The sequence below is a fragment of the Urocitellus parryii genome, chromosome 6 (assembly GCF_045843805.1).
Source record: "Urocitellus parryii isolate mUroPar1 chromosome 6, mUroPar1.hap1, whole genome shotgun sequence".
Taxonomy (NCBI): Eukaryota; Metazoa; Chordata; class Mammalia; order Rodentia; family Sciuridae; genus Urocitellus; species Urocitellus parryii.
The window spans coordinates 118,371,134-118,395,489 of record NC_135536.1 but is presented as its reverse complement, the minus strand read 5'-3'; the positions used below and the strand labels follow the sequence as shown (position 1 = coordinate 118,395,489).

Sequence of the window (24,356 nt, the reverse complement as noted above, 5' to 3'; positions counted from 1 at the left end):
TCCGAGCGCTTCTGGAAAACTCGTCGGCGGTGCGCGAGATACGAGGGCCTCTACCACAGTTGCACCTCCCACTCGCGGCTGGTTTAATTTATTTATTTTTATTTTTTTCTTGGAGGGAGGGGGCGTTCAATGAAGGGGAAGAGGCGGGGAGAGGAGAGGAGGCGGGCCGAGGGTGACTGACGTGAGCGCCAGGGAGCCAATGGCCCGTGGGGGGCGTTCCCCCCCATTCAGTACTCCTCGCCGGGCTCGGAAGGTATGTTAAACAGCTGCTTTTAATTTGGTCCCCCTAATCTCGGGCGTTTGGGGGGCTAGTTCGCCAGCCTTTCGTTTTGGCTGGCTTGATGCGGTGTGGGCGCTGCGGGTCCTGGGACTCGGTGGGGGGAGGCTCGGAGTCCCGCAGCCGAGGTAGGCGAGGGGCAGGCCACGAAAGAGAGTCTTGGCGCCGCCCGCTCGCCAGTGTGTGTGTTTCCAAGCCCGGCTGGAACCGAGGGGAGGGGGTATGCCCGGCCTGGGGTCGCCCATGCGCCGGCCGCGCCGCCTAGTTTATTTCACTGAGCAGTCGGTTTCGGTAGGTTTAGGCGGCGCACTGGGGATTGGGGCCGACAGTAGGAGATCCTCCGCTCCGGTTATATTTTTAAAGAAATGTTTTGTAAAAAATGGGGTTCTGTGCACGGACTGGAACAGGGGCCTGGCTGTGGCGCGCGGGCTTGGCAGGGGGCGGCGGCCGGAGCTTGGTCCCCCGGGCCCACCTATCCCTTGGCGCCCGGAGTTGGTCGAGAGCTGGAGTTAAGCTAGCGAGCCGCGGCCCGCCGCTTTCCCGGGTAATCACGCCAGCAAGGGCGGCAGCCGCAGGAAGGTTTTGTTTCTGCCGGCAAACTTGTCGTAGGGGGCGGTGGGCGCGCTCGGAAGAGGCGCGGGCGCATTGGGCCCGCGGTTGTTAAGGACTCTGGGGGCGGGGGCAACGCCGGACTTGCGGGAGGGGAGCTTGGGGGCCGGAGAGGTGCCGGAAAGAGCCGCCTGCGCCTCGCCACTAGCCCCGCGTGCTGCTTTGGGCTCCCTGAACTCCTGGGCCATGGCAGTCGAGCCAACATTCGGCTTCAGAGTCCGTCAGGCCGCGGGCCGGCGCAGAGCTCAGGCCAGGGGTGTGGAAAACCTCCAGGAGCTCGGCGGATTCGACTCGCAGCCCCAGCTGATCCCCTTGCAAACATGGAGCTGCCTCCTTCCCCGCCCACCCCAAGGCGGCGGCGGCGGCCGCGGCCGCTGCTGCTCCGTTCCCCTCCCCCGACCGTGCCGGACTGCCGGGCTCCCTCTTCCCGCGAGGTGCCGCGGCGGGCAGCAAGACCCAGGAGGGGGCGGGGGCTAGTATGCGCGCCCACAAGGTTGGGGGGGGGTGGTCTGAAAGGGGCCGTGAAGGTCGGAAACTGGGAAAACAGTCTCCACGTTCAGAATCGGGAAAAGGAAATGCATCAGCGGGCGGGGAGGGGCGCAGGGGGCGCGTCTGTCAGCCGGGATGGCGGCCGCGGTTGGAGAGGCGGAGCACCGGCGTCTGGCGGCGCAGCGATGGGACTAGAAACGAAAGACCGCTCCTTGGAGTGCTGCGGGGCTACCCCTGCCTCCACTTCTCGGCCCAGACTGTTTACTATCTACTCCGCCGGTGCCTTGTGCAACCGGCCTGGAGAGGACCCGTGGGGCGGGGCTGTTTCCTCTCTTCCACCCACCTCAGGCTCCTAAAGAATCCCCGCCTCCTCTTGTCTTCCACTGGTTGGGAGAGAGTCCCTTTTTCCCATCTCGGATATGGATTGGATGGCATTCTCCTGAGCTCCGCCTATCCGGAGGCTGGGCTGGAGTTTAAGTTGCTAGGATTCTCCCCCCCACCCCCGTGAAGGGCGGAGGAGGATTCTCCTGGCTTACGTGCAGCGCAAGGTCCCGCCCCTGCGTCTGGTTGGAGGAATGGATAAGCCCGCCTCTCCCGCAGAGGGAGCTTGGAGGGGGAAGTCCAGCCGTGTTCTCCGCCCTTCTCCCTTCGCTCGGGAGCGCGCACTGCACATGTGTGAGGCCCGCCTAGCTCCTTCGAACTGCCCTCCCGCCCGGAAGTCCTAGACTCGGCGCCCTTGGCGAGGGGGGCGGGGAGATACGAGGAGGCACACAAAGATTCCTCTGAGGCTGGAGATCTGGTAGACTTCGGGGTGACTGAAGCTCGGGGATCATGGGTGGAGTGGATTTGGGGCGCGTAGCTCTGGGGTTCTTGAGGCGTTGAGATGAGGGCGTGGGCTCTCCCCTCTCGGGTCAGGGAGAAGTACTAAATTTATGTGGTGGCGGCCTGGCTGTTTCCACGCTCCTTAACTTTCCTGAGCTTAAAAGCTCGAGAAGGCTGCCCATGATAGCTTTGTCTTTTTTACTCTGGGCAAGACAGCCGCGTCAGTAGTTGGCTTTATCTAAAGCTCTGACCACCTTGGTTTGAAACCTTAGGCAAGATCCAGGGCAGCCCGTCCCCTGTGGTCAGAGGATATGAGGGCGGCCTAATTATGGCGCGGGTTCAGAGTGGTTTTTGATGTCCAGGTGAGACTGCCATGTGGTACCCAGTCTAGGGGAGGAAGGCGGCCGGAGTTAAAAGGTAGCCATTGGTGAGTGCTGGATATCGCGTCTTAATAACCTCCGAGAGTTTATGAGGCTCCGAGGGCCACCTGGGGTCGCTTTCTTTAATCCTTACTTTTTAGTGCCTTGTCCCGAGGTTACTGGCGAAAGGCTGCTCCCACCTGTCGGCCACTCGTGGAGTTCACAGCTCACTGCTGTGGCCTCGCGGCTGGAAGCCCTCCTTGGAAATCAGACCCACCTGTTGCCAGCCCTCGTTTTTGGGCCGTCTCCGCGGAATTGCGGAAGGACGACAGTATTGGATCTAAGAATTGAGTTCACTGGGGCCTTTTGAGGAATTCAAGTCAATGGGGAATGTATCTTTTTTGCTGGAGAGAGCGGGAAGACTAGTCCCGCCCCCTCTCCTGACGCCGCCAGAGCGTCCCCCAAAGCAAGGCCAGTCAGCGTCTGGCCCAAGCCCTGTTTGGTTAATAAATAAAAGCAACTAGGTATCTCAAGCACTTTGTCAATCTATGTATTGGAGGCATTATTATCTACACAGGGAACCTAGGGACTTCCATTAGCACACCTTGGCAAAGATGAGATAAACAGCTCCCTTTTTATAGATAGGGTTTCGATTTGTTGCCCAAGCTAGACCAAAGCCCTGGGTTCAAGCGATTCTTTTGCTTCAAGCATCCAGGGTAACTGGAACTACGTACGCTGGCCGTGAACAGCTTTTCTTATCTTTTGACCCCAACCCTGAAATTTTTATCCTTTCTCAGTGTGAATATATTCAAGGTTCATTTGTGCCATGGCCTGTTTTGGTCTCTTCCTCCGTATCTGAGTTCCTCCAGTCTGAGGATGCCTCCAGATCTGCCCTAGAGATCGCGGATTACATTAGGCCCCGCCTCCCGGAGGCTTGTCAGGGCGGTGGCTTTTAGGGGCCGCCCTTTGGTTATCTCCGCCCTCTTAGGACTACATATTCAGGTTCAGGGAGTGTTCAGAGAGTTAAGGTGCAGCCACCCTATCGTAGGGGTGGCACCCCCAGGTTATTTCTCAGCTTGGGCTCCAAGCCTTAGTTCAATACTCCACTTACTGAAAGGAGCTGCCGGCCGCTCTAGATATTTGTGCTTACAAGGAGACAGCATGTATAATTGTGAAGATAACAGGGTGGGAAGGATGAGGTTCTTTCATTGTTTTGGTAAGGGAGTCCTTCAGAGCAGTAATATTGCCGCCTTTCCCCTTTAGATCCCAGGGCCTCGGGTCTCGGGTGCTGAGCTCGTTGTCACCTCCTGTCCCAGCCCTTCGAACTCTGAGCTTCACTCTCTAGTGTAAACATTCCACAAAAGGACTGCTCAGGTTCAGTCTCCTCGCGCAGGGCGGAATCAGCTTCCTGGACAGGCGAGGTGTCCAATGGAGGTTTCTACCGGCGTCAAGATATCCAATCCGACTCTTGGGGCGGGGCCTGGCCGGCAAGTGTGGTAGGAGGAGCCTGTTTCACTTACAGACATTTTACCCCATATCGGTTACTTACCTTCCTGGGGCGGTGTGAGAGCCAAAGGTAGCCTTCCAATGCAATGACCGGCGGAGGCGGGAGCCGATTTCTTAGGCCTGTGGCTTAGGCAGCACGGGGCGGGCTACTTTGTGTTCTCCAATGAGACTTGAGGAGCTTCCCTGCTTCCTCCAATAGTATTGCGCCTTGGGGGTGGGATTCAGCAATCTGTCTCCAATAGGCGGGGTTGAGTTAGGGACGCTCCCCGCCAATAGGGGCGTGGAGAAGGTGAGCAGCTCGCCCTCCCCTCACAGCCGAGGGGGAAGGGGCGGGACGTCGGTAGGCGTGGCTCAGTGATTGGTTAAGCCTTTGACGGATGGGTAATGTGTCCTTTGGCGGAGCTAAGCTGAGCCTTCCCTTGGCGGGGCGGGCCGGGGGAGTGGGCGGGATTTCCCGGGTAACAGAGAAGCGGCCGCGGCGGTAGAGGCGGCGGAGACGGTTTCTCCATCTTCCCCCCTCCCCTTCCCCCCTCGGAGTTTCCCTCCCTCCCTCCCTCCCTCCTTCCCAGTCTGGGCACCTGGGTCTGTGACCGCTTCTTGAGAGGAGAGGAGACTGCCAGCCCGCTTCGGCGGGCCTGTGTCCCGCGCCGTTCTCGGGGCCTCCCTGCTGAGTGCGAGGCTCACGCTGAGACGGACACGCAGTGCTGAGCCACCAAAGGAGCTTTGCGGTGAGAGCACGCTGGGCCGAGCTCCGGGCGGCAGCCTGGGTGGCGGGTAACGCGGGACTCGAGGGCGTGTATTTTTTGGGGGGGGCCTGACCTCCTCGGCTTCCCGTAGAGCAGACGGGCGGGAGGTGTGTGGATGTGTGAGGGGGGCGGGGGGCGGAGCGGGGCAGCTCTCCGTGCGGGAGGGGGAGGAGAGCGTAGTCCCGGTGCGCGCGGAGGGGGCGGGCTCTCGCGCCGCCGCTCAGAGGCGGGGCTGGCGCGCGCGTGCGATGGTGGAGAAAGGGGCGGGGCTGGCGCGCGCTAAATGCTGTTTGCGACAGGCCATCCCCCCTCCAGTCCTCGGGCTGGGCGGAGCCTCGGGCTGGCGGCCGCCCTCTGCTAGGGTAGGGGGACTGGAAAAGGGTCTCTAGCTTGTGGCTTCTGGGCGCGGCAGGGAAGGGGCGTGAAGTCTCCGTTCCTCTGCATTCTCGGGATCCGGTTGGCCAGAGGGGCCGTCCAGAACGCCGATGCCACTCCCCTTACGCCCCCGCGGGGTTTCCGCCTCTTTGGAAATGAGGCGGTGCTCGGGAAAGCCCGCTGTCTGGTCTGGCTGGGAGTTGCGGCTCCTAGATCTGCCCCGCCCCCAATGTTCCGTGGGTGGGAGGGGCCCCTATTGACTGGAAGCTGTGGAAAGGTATCAGGATGTACTCTTGTGGCTCTGCCATGCCTTCTGCCCAGGGCACGAGGGCTGGAGGCCAGAACTGTTGTCTCTTCTTTGCTCCATGTAGCGTGGATGACACTATACAGCTAGGAGAGTGGGTGTATGGCCGTTGGAACTTATCTCCTGGTTGTAATTATTGGGATGAGGTGCTCAAGGAACCTTTCATAGGAGTGTCTGCGGCCGGTGCTGTTACCACGCTTCCGCGGCGGTGGTGTGGGGGAGGGGCGGAGAGTCTTCTGGGACTAGAAATGTGGCCGGGGACAACCTTTCCTGGAGTTCCCTTGATGTTCAGTTACTGTGGTGGCGGGGCGGCGTTTCGTTTGCACCAATGGGATGGTGGGTTGGTAGGTAGACTTGGTGACTATTTTGGTGCCTTAGGACTTTAAACCCAGTAAGCCATGCAGAGGGAGAGGAAGCTCTTCACAAGGTTGAGGTTTATTACAGGAAGGGTCGGGTTTACATTTCAGTCTTCTCAACTGATCTGTTTATGAAAGGTTTTTATTTTTTAAAATTAATCTTATTTATTTTTGGTTTTTGGTGCTGGGGATTAGAACTAGGATACAACTTGGCACTACATTTACCACCAAGGTTCAGTGCCAGTCCCAATTTTTTTTTAACTCAAACTTTTGACTAAAATGCTCTTAATTTCTTCAACACTTGCATTGTTTAATGCTGTCACTGTATAGATGGTTCTAATACATAAACATAGCTTCACAAAAAATAAGTTGCAGTTTAGATAACTACAGGTGAAAGAGAGTAAGGTGAAGTCTGGAATAAGGAAACCTTTATATAACTCCTGTAGCATTGCCCTCTAATCCTGTGTTGGAGAGTTGCTCTAGGACATTGCAGATTTAATGTATAGGTAACCACATTAGATGAGGTTTTTGTCTGGTTTTTGTTACAAGCTCTTTCCCTATTAAGAGAATTACTTGTTTTTGACATTTTCTATGAGAAAATAAGCAATGACTCTGAGTGAGTCTCTAATTAATTAAACTGAAGTTAAATTCTAGATTTGTGCTTTTCCCAGTAGGGACTGAAAATTTGATGTCCTTTGTCAGGGTCTGAACTCAGGTACTATTGTTTGAGCCTCCTATCCCTATACTTCAGTTGCCTCTTGTCTAAGTTTAGGGAACAAAGAAGGAGCAGTGTGCTTTTTAAAAAAGTTTTTAACTGGCAAAATACACATAATGTAAAATTACCATTTTTTAAGTATATATATTTTTAAATATACTTTTTAAAGTATATTTTAGTGGTATTAAATGCATTCACATTGTTTTGCAGCTCTTACCACCATCTCTTTAGAATTGTTTTATTTTCCCAACTGTAACTTTGTACCAGAGAAACAAATCTCTCCTTCTATATCCCCCAGTGTTGGCTACCACCATTCTACTTTTTTCTAAATTTCACTACTCTAGGTACCTCATAACACTCTTTGACATTTGTAACTGGCTTATTTTGCTTAGCATAACGTCCTGAAGATTCATCCATGATGTAGCATGAGTCAATTTTCTCACTTTTAAAGGCTGTATATATATGCCACATTATGTTTATTCATCTGCCATTGGACATTGGGATTTTTTCCCCTTTTTTGCTTTTATTAATAATTCTGCTATGAACATGGGTGTATAAATATCTCTTCAAGTCCTTGCTTTCAGTTCTATTGGATATATATTCAGAAACGGTATTACCATAATCATATGGTAATTCTGTGTTGAATTTTTTTGAGGAACAACTAGTGTACTTTTGGGGGGGGGGAGATACCAGGGATTGAAACCAGGAGTGCTTAATCACTGAGCCCATATCCCCACACCTTTTTATTTATTTATATATTTTTTAATATTTATTTTTTAGTTGTAGTTGGACACAATACTTTTATTTTATTTACTTATTTTTATGTGGTACTGAGGATCGAACCCAGGGCCTCTCTCGCATGCTAGGCGAGTGCTCTACTGCTGAGCCACAACCCCAGCCCCACCTTTTTATTTTTAATTTTAAGACAGGATTTCACTAAGTTGCTTAGGGCCTCACTAAGTTCCTGAAGCTTGCCTCAAATTTGGGATCCTCCTGCCTTAGCTTCCTGTGCCACTGGGATTACAGGTGTACTCTGCTGTGCCCAGTCACTAGTGTACTTTTGCAAGTTATTTTGAGGAGAAAAAATTGGGACTCGAGTTCTAAGACATAAATTGTCTCAACACTCATTTCTTTTTTAAAAGTATTTATTTATTCTTAAGTTTTTAGGTGAACACAATATCTTTATTTTACATTTATGTGGTGCTGAGGATCGAAGCCAGTGCCTTGTGCATGCTAGGCAGACACTCTACCACTGAGCCACAACCCCAGCCTCAAAACTCATTTCTTTATTACCTGCTTAATAGATCTGGATTGACACAAAGTTTATTGTCTCCAAGAAATTAACATTTTTATGAAGTAAGACAGGCAGATGAATGGTTTCTACTGTACATCAATGAATGGTGGGTGCCATAAGAATCAAGTACAAAGTGTTTAAGGATTTTAGAGGTGAGAGAATCTATCTTAGAGGCGGAGGAAGAGGAGTCATTGCATGAGAAACAGGAGGGAGCAGTGTGACATCATAGATCCTCTTGAAGTAAGTTGTTAAATATCCTTAGACGGGCTGGGGATGTGGCTCAAGTGGTAGTGCTCACCTGGCATGCAAGCCACCCGGGTTTGATCCTCAGCACCACATATAAACAAAGATGTTGAGTCCGCCGAAAACTAAAAAAAAAAAAAAATATATTAAAAAAAAAATCCTTAGATATCTCAAAGTGTCACTTGGGAATCAGGATTTGGTGTGTATGTGCTTGATTATGGGGCACTTACCCCCGCCTTGGCTGGAAGAAGGATATGGTGCACAATAAGTGCATTATATAGCCAGTGGCCTACTTTATGTTTCCTCTTGCACAAACTAATCAGCATTCTTGACTCTTCTTTCTTATTTTTTCATATGTTGAACATCCCAAATCTCATTTGCTCTATGTTCAAAATATTATGAAGAATTGGACCACTTAGTATTCCCACCTCCCCCACATCCTCAATCAGTGTCAGCAGCATCCCTAGCAGGGATTCTGTTTGCTTTGTTATTGCCCGTCTTTAGTCTATTCTCAGCATAGTGACCCAAGTGATTCTTTTAAAACCTAAGACCATGTCACTTCTCTGCTTAAAACCATCCATTGAGCAGGGAATGGTGGCATAGGCCTGTAATCCTAGGCTGAGGCAGGAAGATTGCAAGTTTGAGGCCAGTCTGGGCAGTTTAGCAAGACCCTGTCTCAAAAACTAAAGGGCTGGGGATGTAGCTCAATGGTAGAGTGTTTCTGGTTCAGTCCCCAAAAAGAACCATTCAACGGTTTCCTCTTTCAGTCTTGAGTATTATATCCAAGTCCTTATTATAAACTGCAAGAACAAGTCTTATACCCTCTTTGGCTATGTTTCCTACTAATAGTCTCCTGATTGTTTTCTAGCTGTATAACCTTGCTGTTTTGGGAAAATACCAAGAGTTTGTAAGCCTGAGGGTCTTTGCATTTGGATATCCCCTTTGCCTAGAAAGCTTCCTCACTGATTTCTACATGGTTGGCTCCCTCAGTTCCTTTACCCATAACTTACCTTTTTTGTGAGATATTCTTTGGCAGTTATATACAATTTCAAGAATGCTTTCCTGCTTTTTTTTTTTCCCCTTAGCATTTGTCACTTTTTTTTTTTTTGTGTGTGTGTGTGTGTGTGTATTTCTCTCCAAAATGTAAGCTTCTTTTTTTTTTTTAAAGAGAGAATATCTTTTTTGTAGATGGACACAACACAATGCCTTTATTTTTATGTGGTGCTAAGGATCGAACCCGGTCCCGCCCATGCTAGACGAGCGCTCTATGCTGAGCCACAATCCCAGCCCCAGATTCAGAACTTTTTGAACAAGAATCAAAAACCATTCCAGTTTTCTTTAAGGGTGTATTTTTGCTTTTAGGATATTTATACATCAAAACTTAGCCAGTGTGACTTTTAAATGTACGGTTGCCAAAGGCAGGTATGTATATGAATTTGTACTTAATTGGCCTAAAAAACGTGAATGCTTGCAGTTGTATAACAAAGGAGATGACTGTTCTCTCTTCAAAATTGTAAAGTAAATTTTCAGTATATTGCATTTGATGATGTGATGTAGGGGCAACAAAACAACAACAAAAACCCAGAAATGATAAGTGAGAACCTTAGTGGAAAGGTACCTGGAATCAAGAGTTTATGAAATGGCTGTATTCCAGATACGTGCATTGACAGTTAAGAGAAGTTGGTTGCATTGTATGTTTAACACACATTCAAAACAGGCAACTGTAATAAACATTTGGATGATGAGGATGAAAAGATTTTCTGGTATACTAATGGTTAAAGTTGAATAATAAGACATAAAGAAGGCAGTGATATCTTTGCATAGCCAAGATGACTATTCTAAAGTACCATGGTAAAAAAAAAAGTTGTCACGTGACGGGACATAATCCCACCAGCATTCACCAAAGGTATATGCCAGATGGAGTGGTAAAGATTTCTCAGCCTCAGCAATACTACAGATGTTTTGGGCCAAATAATTATTTATTATATATGTGTAGTGGGGAATGTCCAGTGCTTTGTAGGATATTTTGATGCATCCATGATCTCTACCCATTAGATGCCAGTGGGACACTCCCTCTCCCCCACAAGTTATGATGACCCAAAATGTCTTCCAACATTACTAAATTTGTGCCTGGGTGGGGAGTGAGGCAGAGTCTCCCTAGTTGTGGTCACCACTACATTAGAAGAATATAAAAATTGAGACTTGGGTATTAGATCTTGTGGCTTTTGAGAAGAATGAATTGTTTATTTTGCTGAGCTATAATTCTAAGCAATATGTAAACTCCAAATAAAATGCCTCTCCTTTATTCTGGAATAGATTCCATTTCTTAGCAGATTTTAAACTAGAGGTGGATTTTCGGACAGGTTTTGGAGCAGACTATCATGGGCAATTGTACCAAGATAAAGTTACATTTACTTACATAATGTTTTGATAAAAATTTCTTTGCTTTTGAAGAGGAACTTCCAATTTTTTTGAATATTCATTTAAATAAACTAACCAGGACACATTTTATATCATGTTGACTACCAATAAAAGATAATCTCAGTATAGTTTTAAAATTAAAAATATCAGTACAAAATTAAGAGGCACTATAGGGTCAGCTGAAAATTAATTTCACTTTAGAAAGAAAAAAATGTACTTAAGTTGTCTTAGCTTCTGGAATAGGGCATTTTGAAGTTCACATACACTCTTACTTTGAGTTTATTCACCCTAAAATGGTCCTTGTTAAGGCAGTTATTTGAAACTTAATGTGAGAAAGTTAAGAAGCTTCTATACAGTTGGACTTTTCATTTGAATTTTAATAATCATGGATAAATGTCTAGATTTCTAGGAGGCCAATTCTTCATTGTTAATAAAGAGTAGAAAATTGGTCTTTAGCTTTTACCTTTGCCCTTCAGTATCTCTCTAAAATATATCACGTTTGCTCCCTAAATGTAACCTTCTCCAGAATTTCCCCTGTAATGTCAGAATCACCTTGTTTTATTTGGGAATTATGATTCCTTTGCATGGTGCTTTGGAGTTATTTCTCACTTTTTATTACAGTGTGACCAGATGGTTTTTAATGTTTCAGTGCCATTGTTTATTCACATTAGTGTTCCTTCTATTTTCTATCATTTAATTCTTTTGAATCTCTTTTTTGCCTTCATAGAGTTCTGCTAACCCTAAGTTTCAAATCTGAAATGGTTTGAAGACCATAGTGGCAGATGAAAATAATGTGAACTGAAGCAGTGCTTGAAAATACTTCTGTGTCTGACTCTGTGGCCCTACCATTTGACATTCAAATACTTTATAACCTTGAACTACACTGTACCCCTCTACAAGTGGGATTTTTATAGTCCATACAATTTTCCTACTATAGATCGGTAAGGTATTCTAAGGAGAAAGAGTTTAACCAACCCATTGCTCCTTTAGCCAAGTATATGACTTGGAACAAGTCACTTGATTTCTTTGAGTGTCAACTGCCTTCAAAATAAGAGTTTAGTTGATGAGTGGATAAAGAAAATGTGGTATATATAAACAATGGAATACTATTCAACATTAAAAGAGAATAAAATCATGACATTCGCAGGAAATGGATGGAATTGGAGAATATAATGCTAAGTGACATTAGCCAGTCCCAAAACACCAAATGCCAAATGTTTTCTCTGATATAAGGATGCTGATTCATAATGGGGTTGCTGGGGGGAGCATGGGAGGATTAGATGAACTCTAGATAGAGAAAAGGCGGGGAAGGGAAGGGAGGGGGCATGGGGGTAGGTAGGAAAGATGGTGGAATGTGATGGACATCATTACCCTAACTACATGTATAAAGACACAAATGGTGTGACTCTACTTTGTGTACAGAGATATAAAAAATTTAAAAAAATAAGAGTTCTAGGTCTTTCTGATAAGATTGTTTTGAGGAACACATCATTTTATTATAGCCATGTATGGAAGACTTGGTTGTTGTTGGGCAGGAAATACCCTCTTGAGTCCTGGAACCCTAACACTAAGTCCAATACCTGGCAGTTAGTAGGCACTTGGTAATTATTTGTGGGATGAATGAATTGGCAAAGAATGTAAAAAAGTCTATTTTTGTTTGTAATTTTAAAGTTACTTTACCATTTCATGACATATATCCTGTACTTCCTAATTCATCCCAAATTTTAAATCTGTAATTGAATTTTTTTTTTTTTTAACTGAGGATTGAACCCAGAGGTGCTTTACCACTGAGCCACATCCCCAACCCTTTTTATTTTTGAGACAGGATCTCACTAAGTTGCAAAGGGCCTCACTTAGTTGCTAAGACTGGCCTCATAGAGTCTGCCCCTTGTTTCCTTCCAAGATTTTATTAAGGATATCTTCAAATATACAGCAAAGTTTGTAGAATTTTGTAGTGAACACCCATATACTCACTACATAGAGCTTACTATTATCACTTTTAGAATACTGGCTTTATCATACATCTCACTCATCTATGAATCTAAACTAATTTCTTAATACAATTTGCAGTAAAATTCCAGACATTAACTGTACTTTCACCCAGTATTTGAGCATGTATATTATTGTCACTGTGTTTATAGCATTTTTCATTTGATGCAAACTTTATATAAAATGAAATGCACAAATCAAGTTCATTGTATGTACACATACATGAGATCAAACATTATGTATTTGGTAGCTTTTCTCACTTTTGCCTCATTTATATCTGTAAATGTAAGTGAATACTGATCTATTTGCTGTGTCACTTTCCATACTACATTTGTGTCAACTTCATTCAACTATTATTTAGACACTTAGATTTTCATACTCTGTAGTAGATATACTTGATAAATGTATAGGATAGAGACAAGTGAAAAATGCTAGGTTAAACATTATGCACATTTTAAGTTTAGGATGCCAACCAAGTAGGGTATGTTGATTAGAATTTCCATTAATAATGTTTTCCCATATTTTCATCCACACAATTATGATTTTGTTTTAATTTTTGCCACTTGCTTTGATGTAAATATCATTTTACACTTATTTGATTACTGGTGAGGCTGTATATGATCTTCCCAGCTGGTTTTTAAGCTTTTCAAGGGCAAGAGCCAATATCATCTGCCACCTTCATGTTTACTCACTGAGAATTTGCTAATTATGTGAATGAATGCTGCCAAAGCATTCCTCTTACTATGTTGAGGCTGCAGAAAGGATGAATTAGTTAAATGTGTGTTAGGTTAAAGAATGCAGAAGTTGCACAGTGCACATGTGCTTTAAGTAAAGGGATTCTTTATTTCTTCTCTTGTGTTAGGGCTGGAATAGTTAAGTGGTTGAGAGTCCAGGCTCTGGAGGAAGATTTTATGGATTTATATTGCATCTTTGCTTCATAATAGCTGTGCAGTTTGGGGGAGTTTACTTCTTTGTGTATCAGTTTTCCTTGTTTATAAAATAAAATAACAATACTTTACTTACAGTGCTGTTTTGAGGGTTAAATTAATTCATATTTGTCAATTGTATTAAATGGTACTTGGCATTCAGTATGTTAAGTATTACTTTTGCTTATTTTCTTAGAATGCATGCATGCTAGTCAAAGTGCCCCACCACGGAGCCACATCTCCAGATCTTCATGTGAATTGACTTGGTGTATCCATGGGTTCCACATTCACAGATTTATTCAATCTCAGATCTGAAACATAAGTAATCTAGAGATTATTTAAAGTGTATGGGAGGATATATGTGTGAGACTATGCAGAGATTATATGTAAGTATTATACCATGTTATATAAGGGACTTTATCATACATGAGTTTTGATATCCATGGAGGGGTCCTGGAATCAATCCCCTATGGCTAAGGAAGACACTATAGTTGAGTGTGGAGAATGCACAGTTGAAAAGGACCCTACCTTGAAGAAGCTTATAGACTTGAACTTCTTTAAGGGAATGTTGAAAACATTTGGCAGGACTGGATGACAGAGTGGGGACTGGATGAAGATAATCAGTAAGTTAACTTTCTCCTCCAATTAGTAAAGAAGGATTTGGTTTGGTTTGGTTTGAGACCTAGTATTGCTGTGATACCCAGTCTGGTCACAAATGCCTGGACTCAAGTGATCCTCCCTCCTCGGCTTCCCCAGTAGCCAAACTACAGGCACACAACTGTCCCAAGCTCTTAAGAGTTTTGTAGGTTAAACAAAAGAATTTTGATTGTGTCTTCAATGATAGAAGCCAGTGATAATTTTACAGCTAGATTAGATTCAGTTGAGGCAGGTGATTTTGAAATCAGTGTAGAAGATATACTAGAGGAGAAGAGATGCTGGAGAGTATTGGCAACAGTCTACATGAGGGATGATGAAGGCCTAAAATAAAGGGGTGGCGATTTGAGAGACAGGAAAGAGAATTATGAGTAGTGATTGGTAAGGGACTAAAGTATGGTTCAGAGCACGCTCCCACCCTGGAGAGCCTCCTAAGTGTGGTAAACATGGTCTGGAAAGCAAACTCTAGTGCTGAAAGAAGTTAAATATTTTATAAAATGACAGTCACTTTAATAAAGTAAATGATATTTTAATAATAAAAAAGAGCATGATCTTAGAGTAAACCTTAGTACTTTAAGTAATCTATGAAAAACTTGCTACCATCTTTTTTTTTTTTTTTCCATTTTGCTGTAGATTGATCCACTCACCTGCCATTAGGAATCACTAAGGTAGTCTAATCTCCCCTTTTTGTAGATGAGAAAACAGGACCAGAGTTACAAAGCTTTTATGTCAGAGTTGAATAGAATCCAATTATTTGACAGGTGTCCAGTGTTTTTTCCTTAGTTTTGTGCTGTGCTCTGCACACACATGGTTTATCACTTATAAGTGTTGGTTTTGGATTTTAGAGAGATTAATCTCAGAGGAGTTAAACATACAATTTTTAAACCAGTAGAAACCAAGACCAAAAAAACATGGATTAAGTCATAGGTAGAAGTAGCAGTCCAAAAGTCTTCAAGACTTTTATGCATTTATGAGAACCAATTTCTCATCACAAAATAGGCTTGAGGTTTAGTGTTCATAGTTAGTTGACTAGAGGCTCTTCCAGGTACCAAGTAGCATGTGCAAATCTATATTTCTAACCCCTTATCTGAAAATTATGAAAATATCTATGAAAATTTTTGAAATATCAGGCTAAGTATATATTACTTCATCCTTCTGAGCTGCTGGGGTTGCAGGCATATACCACGGTGCCCAGCTAATTTTTAGTTTCTTATTACAGGAGTAATGCCTTTTTTCAGAGTTTCTGGGATTGGAAAGTGGTGAGGCTTGGTCACACTCCCCACATACACACACTGGGGATCGAACCCAGGGATGCTCTTCCAGTGAGCTACATCCCCAGCCCTTTTAAAATTTTTATTTTGAGATGGGGTCTTGTTAAGTTTCCAAAGCTGGTCTGAAACTTGAGATCCTCCTGCCTCAGTCTTTCAAGTCACTGGGATTACAGCCCATCTTGGAGCCTAATTTCTTAACTATGCTGCATTATGCTTGAGTTAGTGGTACTGATGTTAGAAAATCTCTGAAAAGACCCAAGAGGATTTCTGGTAAAGTTCTATTTTTGTTACTTTTGTGTCCTGTTGGAAGGAAAATGTCCTTTATAAAGTATTAGTAAGCTAAAGAAATTGTGTCTTATATTAAAGAATGTAAGAAAGAGACAAAAGAAACCTTGGACATGATCTGTTCCAACTTTCTTATTTGCTAGTTGGAAAACTGAAAATCACATGAAACAAGGAACTTGTTGAAATGTGTATATCCTTGGTCCTTTTACTCCTGGCTCAGTGTTCTTTCCATGATAGCATTTAATTGTTGAAGTAATTGATATTTTAAAATCAGACCCTAATTCTACTAGGTTTTGAGTAGAGTTAAGAAATAAGGGGCTGGGATTGTGGCTCAGTGGTAGAGTGCTTGCCTAGCATGTGTGAGGCCCTAGGTTCGATCCTTAGCACCACATAAAAATAAATAAATAAATAAATAAAAGAGAAGAGAAGGAAGGAAAGAAAGAAAGAATATTTTTGCAGCATGTGGATTGTGTAATTAATATTAGGAATGGCAGCATTTGAGGAGCACACTAGAAAGGGGGAAAAAGGGCTGTGTTTGTGTTTTTAAATTGGAGGTGACTTTAAAACTATTTTATTTAAATTTTTGTCTTTCCACTCTAACTTTTTCACTATAAGGTGTGTGTGTGCACGGTTGAACTATCTAGTGACCACCTGTAAGATGAAATTGATAATCAGTTCTGGGAGTTAAGCTTACACTAAACCTGAGTGACTGGTCCTGAGTTGTATACATCATACTGGAATTAAAATTATTTTGCTTTCATTGCTTTTTGATTTTTGCAGGTTTTGAAGTGTATCCCTGAGCATGAGTGCAGAATGAAGCGACGTTTGGATGACCAGGAGTCACCGGTGTATGCGGCCCAGCAGCGTCGGATCCCTGGCAGCACAGACGCTTTTCCTCACCAGCATCGGGTGCTTGCCCCTGCCCCTCCTGTATATGAAGCGGTGTCTGAGACCATGCAATCAGCTACAGGAATTCAATACTCAGTAACACCCAGCTACCAGGTAAATAGGAACTAGTGGGGGGGGGGGGTAAGGAAGGAGGGATAGTGATTCATCTAGTTAGAAATTTTATAGTAAGCATTGAGTTAGATGTTTAAAAAAAAATTCAAGCCAGATGCAATGGCACATGCCTATAATCCCAGTTATTCAGGAGGCTGAGGTAGGAGGATCCCAAGTTTGAGTACAATCTGGGTAATTTAGTAAGACCCTGTTTCAAAATAAAATCAAAAGAGCTGAGTTAATAGTTTTGTGGTAGAGTGCTTGCCTAGCAAGCTTGAGGCCCTGGGTTTAATCCCCAATACATAATAATAATGAGAACTATGCAAGTTTGGCCAGAAAAACAAACCAAAAAAAGAAATCTTACAGGTATGTGTAAGGTATAAAAAATAGCAAAAATAATGTGCAATCTCAGTAGTAAAGTGCCCTGGATGATTCAATCCCCAGTACCTAAAGAAAATTAAAATCATATTGATGTGACCTTTATTTTCTTTTGACACATTTTTTAAAAACTGTTCCTTATACTGATCTGTATTTTATTTTTTTTTTTAAAGAGAGAGTGATGGAGAGAGAGAGAGAATTTTTTTAATATTTATTTTTTAGTTATTGGCGGACACAACATCATTGTTTGTATGTGGTGCAGAGGATCGAATCCGGGCCGCACGCACGCCAGACAAGCGCGCTACCGCTTGAGCCACATCCCCAGCCCATGATCTATATTTTAATGTGTATTATTTGCATTATGATGTGAACTACGTAAATATGCTCATTTCATTTCTCCAGTCTGCTATTAGATGATTGGAACTTGGAAGAAAAATAGTTGCTTGTTTTCTTTCGGTGATTAGTTTTTATTATCTGAACTAGTTCATGACTGTTTCCTACACTAGGGTTAGTTACATGTATTCCTACTGGAAACTGTAATATGCTTATATAAAACCAGCCATCTCAAACATAAACTCCAGTTGAGTCATAAAAACCAATAAACTTGTAAAAACACACATTTTGAAATATATAATCTCAGAATAATACCTCTTCCTGTGAGAGATACATTAGAACTTATAGAATTATTTAAATAGTTTGTTTTAGTCCTAATATGTTTTGTAATATTTCATAGATTAATGCTTAGTTGCGTTATTTCTCTCTTTCCTTACGCCCTCCCCTGGGTAACTTATATAAACCCATGATGATTTGAAAAAAAAAAAAAAAAGCTTTATTCCCTCTTTATATTGTGGTATACAACTTACATTGCTTAGAAGAAATTAACTTTATGTCATTTACTCTATTTTGGTATGAAGCAGTCATGTACATTGTCATTAGTTATTTTTTGTGATTAGTGGTTTTGAAATAGGAAAGTAAAAGTACTTTGGAAATTTTATACAGCATTTTGTTGTAATAAAAATGGAGGGAAAGGTACTTTTTTTATCCCTAAATTTACAAGAGGATAAGAGATTGAAAGAAAAACATTTGGGGCCAAACCACTAGCAACTCAATAATTTTTTTTTTTTTAACTTTGAAAGTATAATTGTCTCACTTAATGACAGGAACATTTTCTGAGAAGTACATTTTGTCATTATGCAAACATCATAGAATATGCTTAAACCCAGGTGGTATAGATAAGTCACTTGACATGGCCTCTTGAAGAGGCAATAAAAATAAACACAGAATATATGAGACTGCTACCAGCATAATTTGTGGTACTGTTTATGTTATACTTTTTCTAATAAGTAGGAGTACATTCTAAAATATTGATAAAGGCCAATGTTGTATTCCTATAATCCCAGTTACTCAAGAGGCTGAGGCAGAAGGATTGCAAGTTTGAGACCAGCTTGTGTAACTTAGCAAGACGCTATCTCAAAATAAAAAGGTCTGGGTATGTAGCTCAGTGATAGCATGTCTGTGGGCTTAATCCTCAGTACTACACATGCACAAAAGAGTATGGTATGGTAAATAACATCATCATTTATTATCATTATCAAATATTATGTATTATACATAACTGTTCTATGCTCTTCTAAGATTGGTAGCAGTAGAGTAAATATGTTTACACCAGCATCACTGCAGATACATACTGAGTTGTGTGATGGCTATTATGCTACTAAATGGTAGGAATTTTTCAGTTCCACTGTAATCTTATGTTACCACCATCTTATATGTATGGCCTGTTGTTGGCGGAAATGTCATTTTGCAGTATATGACTAATACTTGGTCATCGTAGCAAGTAAAAGATAAGTGAAATAAAACAAATAAAAATCTTTTCTAGGGCTGGGGTTGTGGCTCAGTAGTAGCGCTTGCCTAGCATGTGTGAGACACTGGGTTCGATTCTCAGCACCCCATAAAAATAAATAAAAGGCCACATACAACTAATAAAATATCTTTAAAAAAATCTTTTTTAATTCCACTTCCATAAAATTAAATGCTAACATTTTGCTATGTATTTGTTGTCTAGGGTTCAAAATCTTTTCTAGTGTGTGTGTGTGTGTGTGTGTGTGTGTGTGTGTATGTGTGTGTCTCCTTTTATCAGTACCATTCAAAATGTGGTCCTCAAATGACTGATGTGTACACTTGGTTACTAGCCTCTAATGAGATGACAGAAATTGAGTGTTTAGAAACTTTTATTTATACCAGGTGGATGTTGTTATTTTATATCTGTAAAATCTAATAAAATTATGTAGTTGATTTTTTTATTTCACTTTTTTAGAAATTTTCTTTTTTTGGGAAAACTGAACCTTAACCATAGAGTTTAAGAAGCATTAAGTTCTGTAGTTTTAATAGCTACAAAACAATTGGTATAGATGAACTGTAATTAATTTCATTAATTCTCTTGTGTGGGAAACTTGGATTTCTAATAAATTATTTTTATGCATTCAGAGCTATGCAGGTATGCCTTGTGCATTTGCGTTTGTGTTATTTCTCTAAATGTGTTTGAGGAAGAATGCACAAGCTTTGAAATTTCTTGTCTGTATTTTGTCTATCCCAGGTTTCTGCTGTACCACAGAACTCTAGTAGTCATGGGCCCACCATAGCAGCAGTTCATAGCAGTCATCATCATCCAACAGCTGTCCAGCCCCACGGAGGCCAAGTTGTCCAGAGTCATGCCCATCCAGCCCCACCCGTTGCACCAGTGCAGGGACAGCAGCAGTTTCAGAGGCTCAAGGTGGTATTCATCTCCCATTTTTGGGTCAAAAGTTTATCTTTAGTAGGAAACAATAGCTTTATCCTATTAGTGGTGGTTACAACTTTTAACATTAAAAACTAAGGGTTGAATCAAGAGAAACTTTGTTTTTTGTTTTGAAATCTGTTTTTCATGTTGACATTAGTGCTGATCCAGAGAAGAATAGCTGTAAGAAATGTTAGTGGAATATATGAATGCACAATACTCAAATATTATTAGAATTCAAGGACTTTTCATACAAAATGAACTTTAAAATCCAGTTTTGGGTTGCTTCCTTTTGAACTTATAGTTCTTAATATCATATAAGACTTTTATTGTGTGCACATGATTGGCTATAAGCCTGTCCAGTAAATCCGTTCAGTAGTATATATGGTGGTTCTTATTCCATTTATTTATGTATATATGTACGTAGGTACATATGTACTAGGGATTGAACTCAGGGGCACTTAGCCACTGAGCCACATCTCCAGCCCAGTTATTTTTTTAACTTTGAGATGGTATTACTAAGTTGTTGAGGCTGGCTTTGAACTTGTGATCGTCTTGCCTCAGCCTCCTGAGCTGCCGGGATTATAGATGTACGCCACTGTGCCTGCTTCTTAGTCCTTTCTTCTTTTTTATTTTTATTTATTTATTTGTTGTTCTTATTCCTTTTTATGAGTAACTGATTTGCTATCATTAGTAAAACATATGTTCCTTTTGGGAATGCCTTTCCTTTGGGGGAAACTAATTGTGAATGAGATGTTATTGTTTTCATCTCTTCTAAATATGTGCTGTAGGTTTTCAGTGCTTTGAAATGCATGAGGCATCTATAGAGAAGTGAAGCTTGTGTTCTCAGCTAACCTTGTCTCTGCTTACTTGAGTGTTTTCAAACTATATGATTGCTGTAGCAAGTACACCAGGTTTCAGTTTTTCTAGGAAATATGAATTGAAAATTATTATAACCATAATGAGATAAATGTTAGATCTTCATTTGATTATAATAGCCTGAGCACACAAAATTATTGCAGTTAGGAATGAACAATATACTCTTCTGTTTTCCCTGTTTTATTAGTGTCCCCCCTTAGCCACAGTTTCACTTGCTTCTCTTTGCTTTCTGTTGTTACCTGTAGGTCTGCAAATATTATATGGAAAATTCTAGAAATAAAACGATTTATGAATTTTAAGAATCCTGCCATCCTGAATAGTATGATGAAATCTTACACTCTCCCTCTGTCCAAAGTGGGATGTAAATCATACCTTTGTTCATCATATCTATACTATAAATATAAATATAAATATATATACTATATATTTAAGTAAGCAGAGACAAGGTTAGCTGAGAACACAAGCTTCACTTCTCTATAGATGCCTCATGCATTTTAAAGCACTGAAAACCTGCCTGTTATTCACTTAGTAGTGCTCTTGGTTATCAGATCATGTGAGATTATCAGGCCTACTGTTGTGGTATCACAGTTTTGCACTCAAGTATTAAATATTTGACTTAATAAAGGCCCCAAAGTGCAAGAATAGTGGTGCTGGCGATTCATATATGCTAAAGGGAAGTGTTATAGTACTTCTTTTTAAGTGAAAATATGAAAGTTCTCAATAAAGAAGGGGGAAAATTGTATGCTGAGGTTGGTAATATCCAAGGTAAGTTATTGTTGTTAATCTACTTATATGTCTAATTTATAAATAAAACTTCATCATAAAAAGTGTGTATAGGAAAATACCTAGTGTGTTCAGTACTATCAAATTTTAGGCATCTAGTAGAGTTCTTGTGATTAAGAGATGACTATAGCACCATCCATAAGAGTGCAAATTATTTGGGCTCATTGGGAAAATTTGGTGTTTTTCTTAAAATGTCTTTACAAGTTGCTTATAGAATGATAACTGTATTGCAAAATGTAATATTTCTGTAAGCTTAGCACCCTACCAACTCCTGAAAAACATTTTTAATTGATTTTGTGTGATTTAATGCTGTACTAATACTATATTCTATAGGTAATATCTTAACCTTCCAGAAAAGCTTATAATATGCTCCTTTTTGTTTGCAGTGCTCAGGATTGAACCCAGGGCTTCATGCATGCTAGGGATGTGATCTAGCACTGAGCTACACTGGCAGCTCTATAAACTTAACTCTTTGTGAGTGTGTGGTTTGAAGTATTAGGGATTGAATTCGGGGGAGCTTTACTTGGAGCTACATTTAGAGACAGGGTCTTACTAAGTTGCCAAGGCTGGCCTTGAACTTGAAGTCCTCCTGCCTTGGCCTCCCAAGTCATTAGGCATGTGTGACACCTTATCCAGCTTAAATTTGCCTTTTTTTTCCCCCCGCCCCCGGTTCTGGGAATTTAACTCAGGAGCACTTGACCACTGAGCCACATCCCCAGTTCTACTTTTTGTATTTTATTTAGAGACAAGGTCTTACTGAGTTCCTTAGGGCATCACTAAGTTGCTGAAGCTGGCTCTGAACTCAAGATCCTCCTGTCTCAGCCTCCTGAGCCACTGGGATTACAGGCATGTGCCACCGCACACAACTTCATATTATATTTTTGATAACTCTTACTTGTCACGTGGTGGTAAATGCTGTTCTTAAGTATCTTCCTAAATCTTTTGTTTCTACTGCATACCTTACAGTTTTTTGTTCAATCAACTTGGCCATTAATGAAACATTGAAAAGGAAAGTTCTGAGTATAAGTTAGTCTATTGAATCTCAACAGAAATTGTCACGTAATTTATGAAGTATCATACAAGTAGGAATTGACCAGTATACAATATGTGTCCTAACAATACTGAAATACTCTGAATAACCACAGTCAGAATTGAAATTTGGACCATTCTGTTTTTGCTTTTAAGACCATGTCTTGCTATGTTGCCCAATAAGGTCTTAAATTCCTGGGCTCAAGTGATCCTTCTGCCTCAAGCTCTCGACTGGCTGGGACTATGTTTTTACCACTGTGCCCAGCTTAGACAACTCTTGAAATATTACTTGTCTCTATTCATTAGTACTACTTTAACAAAATACCTGAGAGTTGGTAATTTTATGAATAATGGAAGTTTACCTCTAATAGATCTGGAGAATGGAAAATTCAAGATCTAGGTGATCTAGAAGTCTGGTGAGGTTCCAGTCTTTGCTTCCAAGATGCTGCCTTAAAACAGTGTCCCTAATGGGTAAGAGTTGTTGAGGGAGGAGGAAAGTACCGAGGAGCCATATTGGCCAAATTATGTTGTTATATTGTATATTGTGTAATATATGATATGTAACAATGAATCCCATCAGTACATAAAATGATAATGTACCAATAAAAAAATGTGGGGAGGAAAAAACTGCCCTCATGTGGCAGAACATAGAAGGGTAAAAAGGACCAATACTAGTTTCCACAAACCCTTCTGCTAAGTTGCTAATCCATTCATGAGGTTTTGTTTTTATGACTTCCCCTCCTAAAGATCCAAGTAAATATTTTCACATTGGTGATTAAATTTCAACATATAAATTTTGGAGGACAACATTTAGACTGTAGCATCATTTAATGGTTTATTTGAACATAAATGTTCCATTTCATAATATATCAAAAAGTGTGGCTTAAATCAGCATTCCAAGATGCTGCCTTATAACAGTGTCCTGAATGGATAGGAGTTGTTGAAGCTGGAAGAAAGTGCTGAGGAGCCATATTGGCCAAATTATTTCTGAAACTTTCCTAAGCCTGTTATTTTGTATAATATAAAATGTCTATCCCAGAATATAAAGGAAACATCTAGTGGGGATTTCCTTAGATGTCTCCTGAGTAACTTAAAGTTGAGTTGTTCTAGATCAGACTCATAACTTTGTAACCCTTCAAACATTTTACTTTTTGTGGCCAGTCACTTTTGAATGCCAGCTCTTCCTTGTAGCTCATCTGGTCAGTCCCCAAATTTTGTTATTTGAATCTTTTTTTTTTTTTATTTTTAAATTTTATTTATTTTATTTATCTTTTGTTGACAGACATTTATTTTTATATGGTGCTGAGAATAGAACCCAGTTGCCTCACACATGCCAGGCAAAGTGCGCTACTTCTGAGTCACAACCCCAGCCCTGATATTTGAATCTTTTAAAAGTTTTTGCATATGTGCTGTTCTGTCTCCTCTTCACCATTACTGAAATTCAAGTGACCGTTCCTAATGTGAGTTATCCAATTAGTCCCATAGCATAACTGGTCTTCCTCCTTTTCTATTTTAGGCTGTCTATCCTGCTCTGCACCAGTGGTCCCCCCCCCCCCCCCCCACAACACTGGTCAAATTGAGTACATGAAAATGCAGATGATAAAAATCTAGGGCTGGGGTTATGACTCGGTTGTAAAGCTCTTTCCTCATGTGTGGGACACTGGGTTCCATCCTCAGAACCACATAAATAAAAAATATATAAAGGTATTGTGTCATTGTACAATTACAAATAAAACAAATGCTTTTTTAAAAATCTAAATTGTTTTTAAATAAGATGTATAATTTTTTTCAGGATCTAGAGTCTGTTTTTGTTGTTATTTTGGTCTTATCTCTTCTTACTCTTCCTGTCAATACTTATCCTCCAGTCAAGG

At 41.8% G+C, this 24,356-nt stretch overlaps 1 protein-coding gene across 4 annotated transcripts in view; it reads left to right on the top strand.

The window, feature by feature from the left end:
* Nucleotides 1-242: 242 nt before the first annotated feature.
* Nucleotides 243-24,356, top strand: part of Sin3a (SIN3 transcription regulator family member A) — a 59,041-nt gene continuing 34,927 nt past the window's right edge. For 2 of the 4 annotated variants that reach the window (XM_026387775.2, XM_026387771.2), the window contains exons 1-3: nucleotides 4,618-4,790; nucleotides 16,422-16,643; nucleotides 19,615-19,791. In XM_026387775.2, the coding sequence (XP_026243560.1) occupies nucleotides 16,455-16,643; nucleotides 19,615-19,791 (366 nt within the window). In that variant the 5' untranslated portion in view covers nucleotides 4,618-4,790; nucleotides 16,422-16,454. Of the gene's footprint in view, nucleotides 254-4,617; nucleotides 4,791-16,421; nucleotides 16,644-19,614; nucleotides 19,792-24,356 lie in introns of those variants that run through there. The other 2 variants (XM_026387773.2, XM_026387774.2) reach the window with 2 other exon arrangements.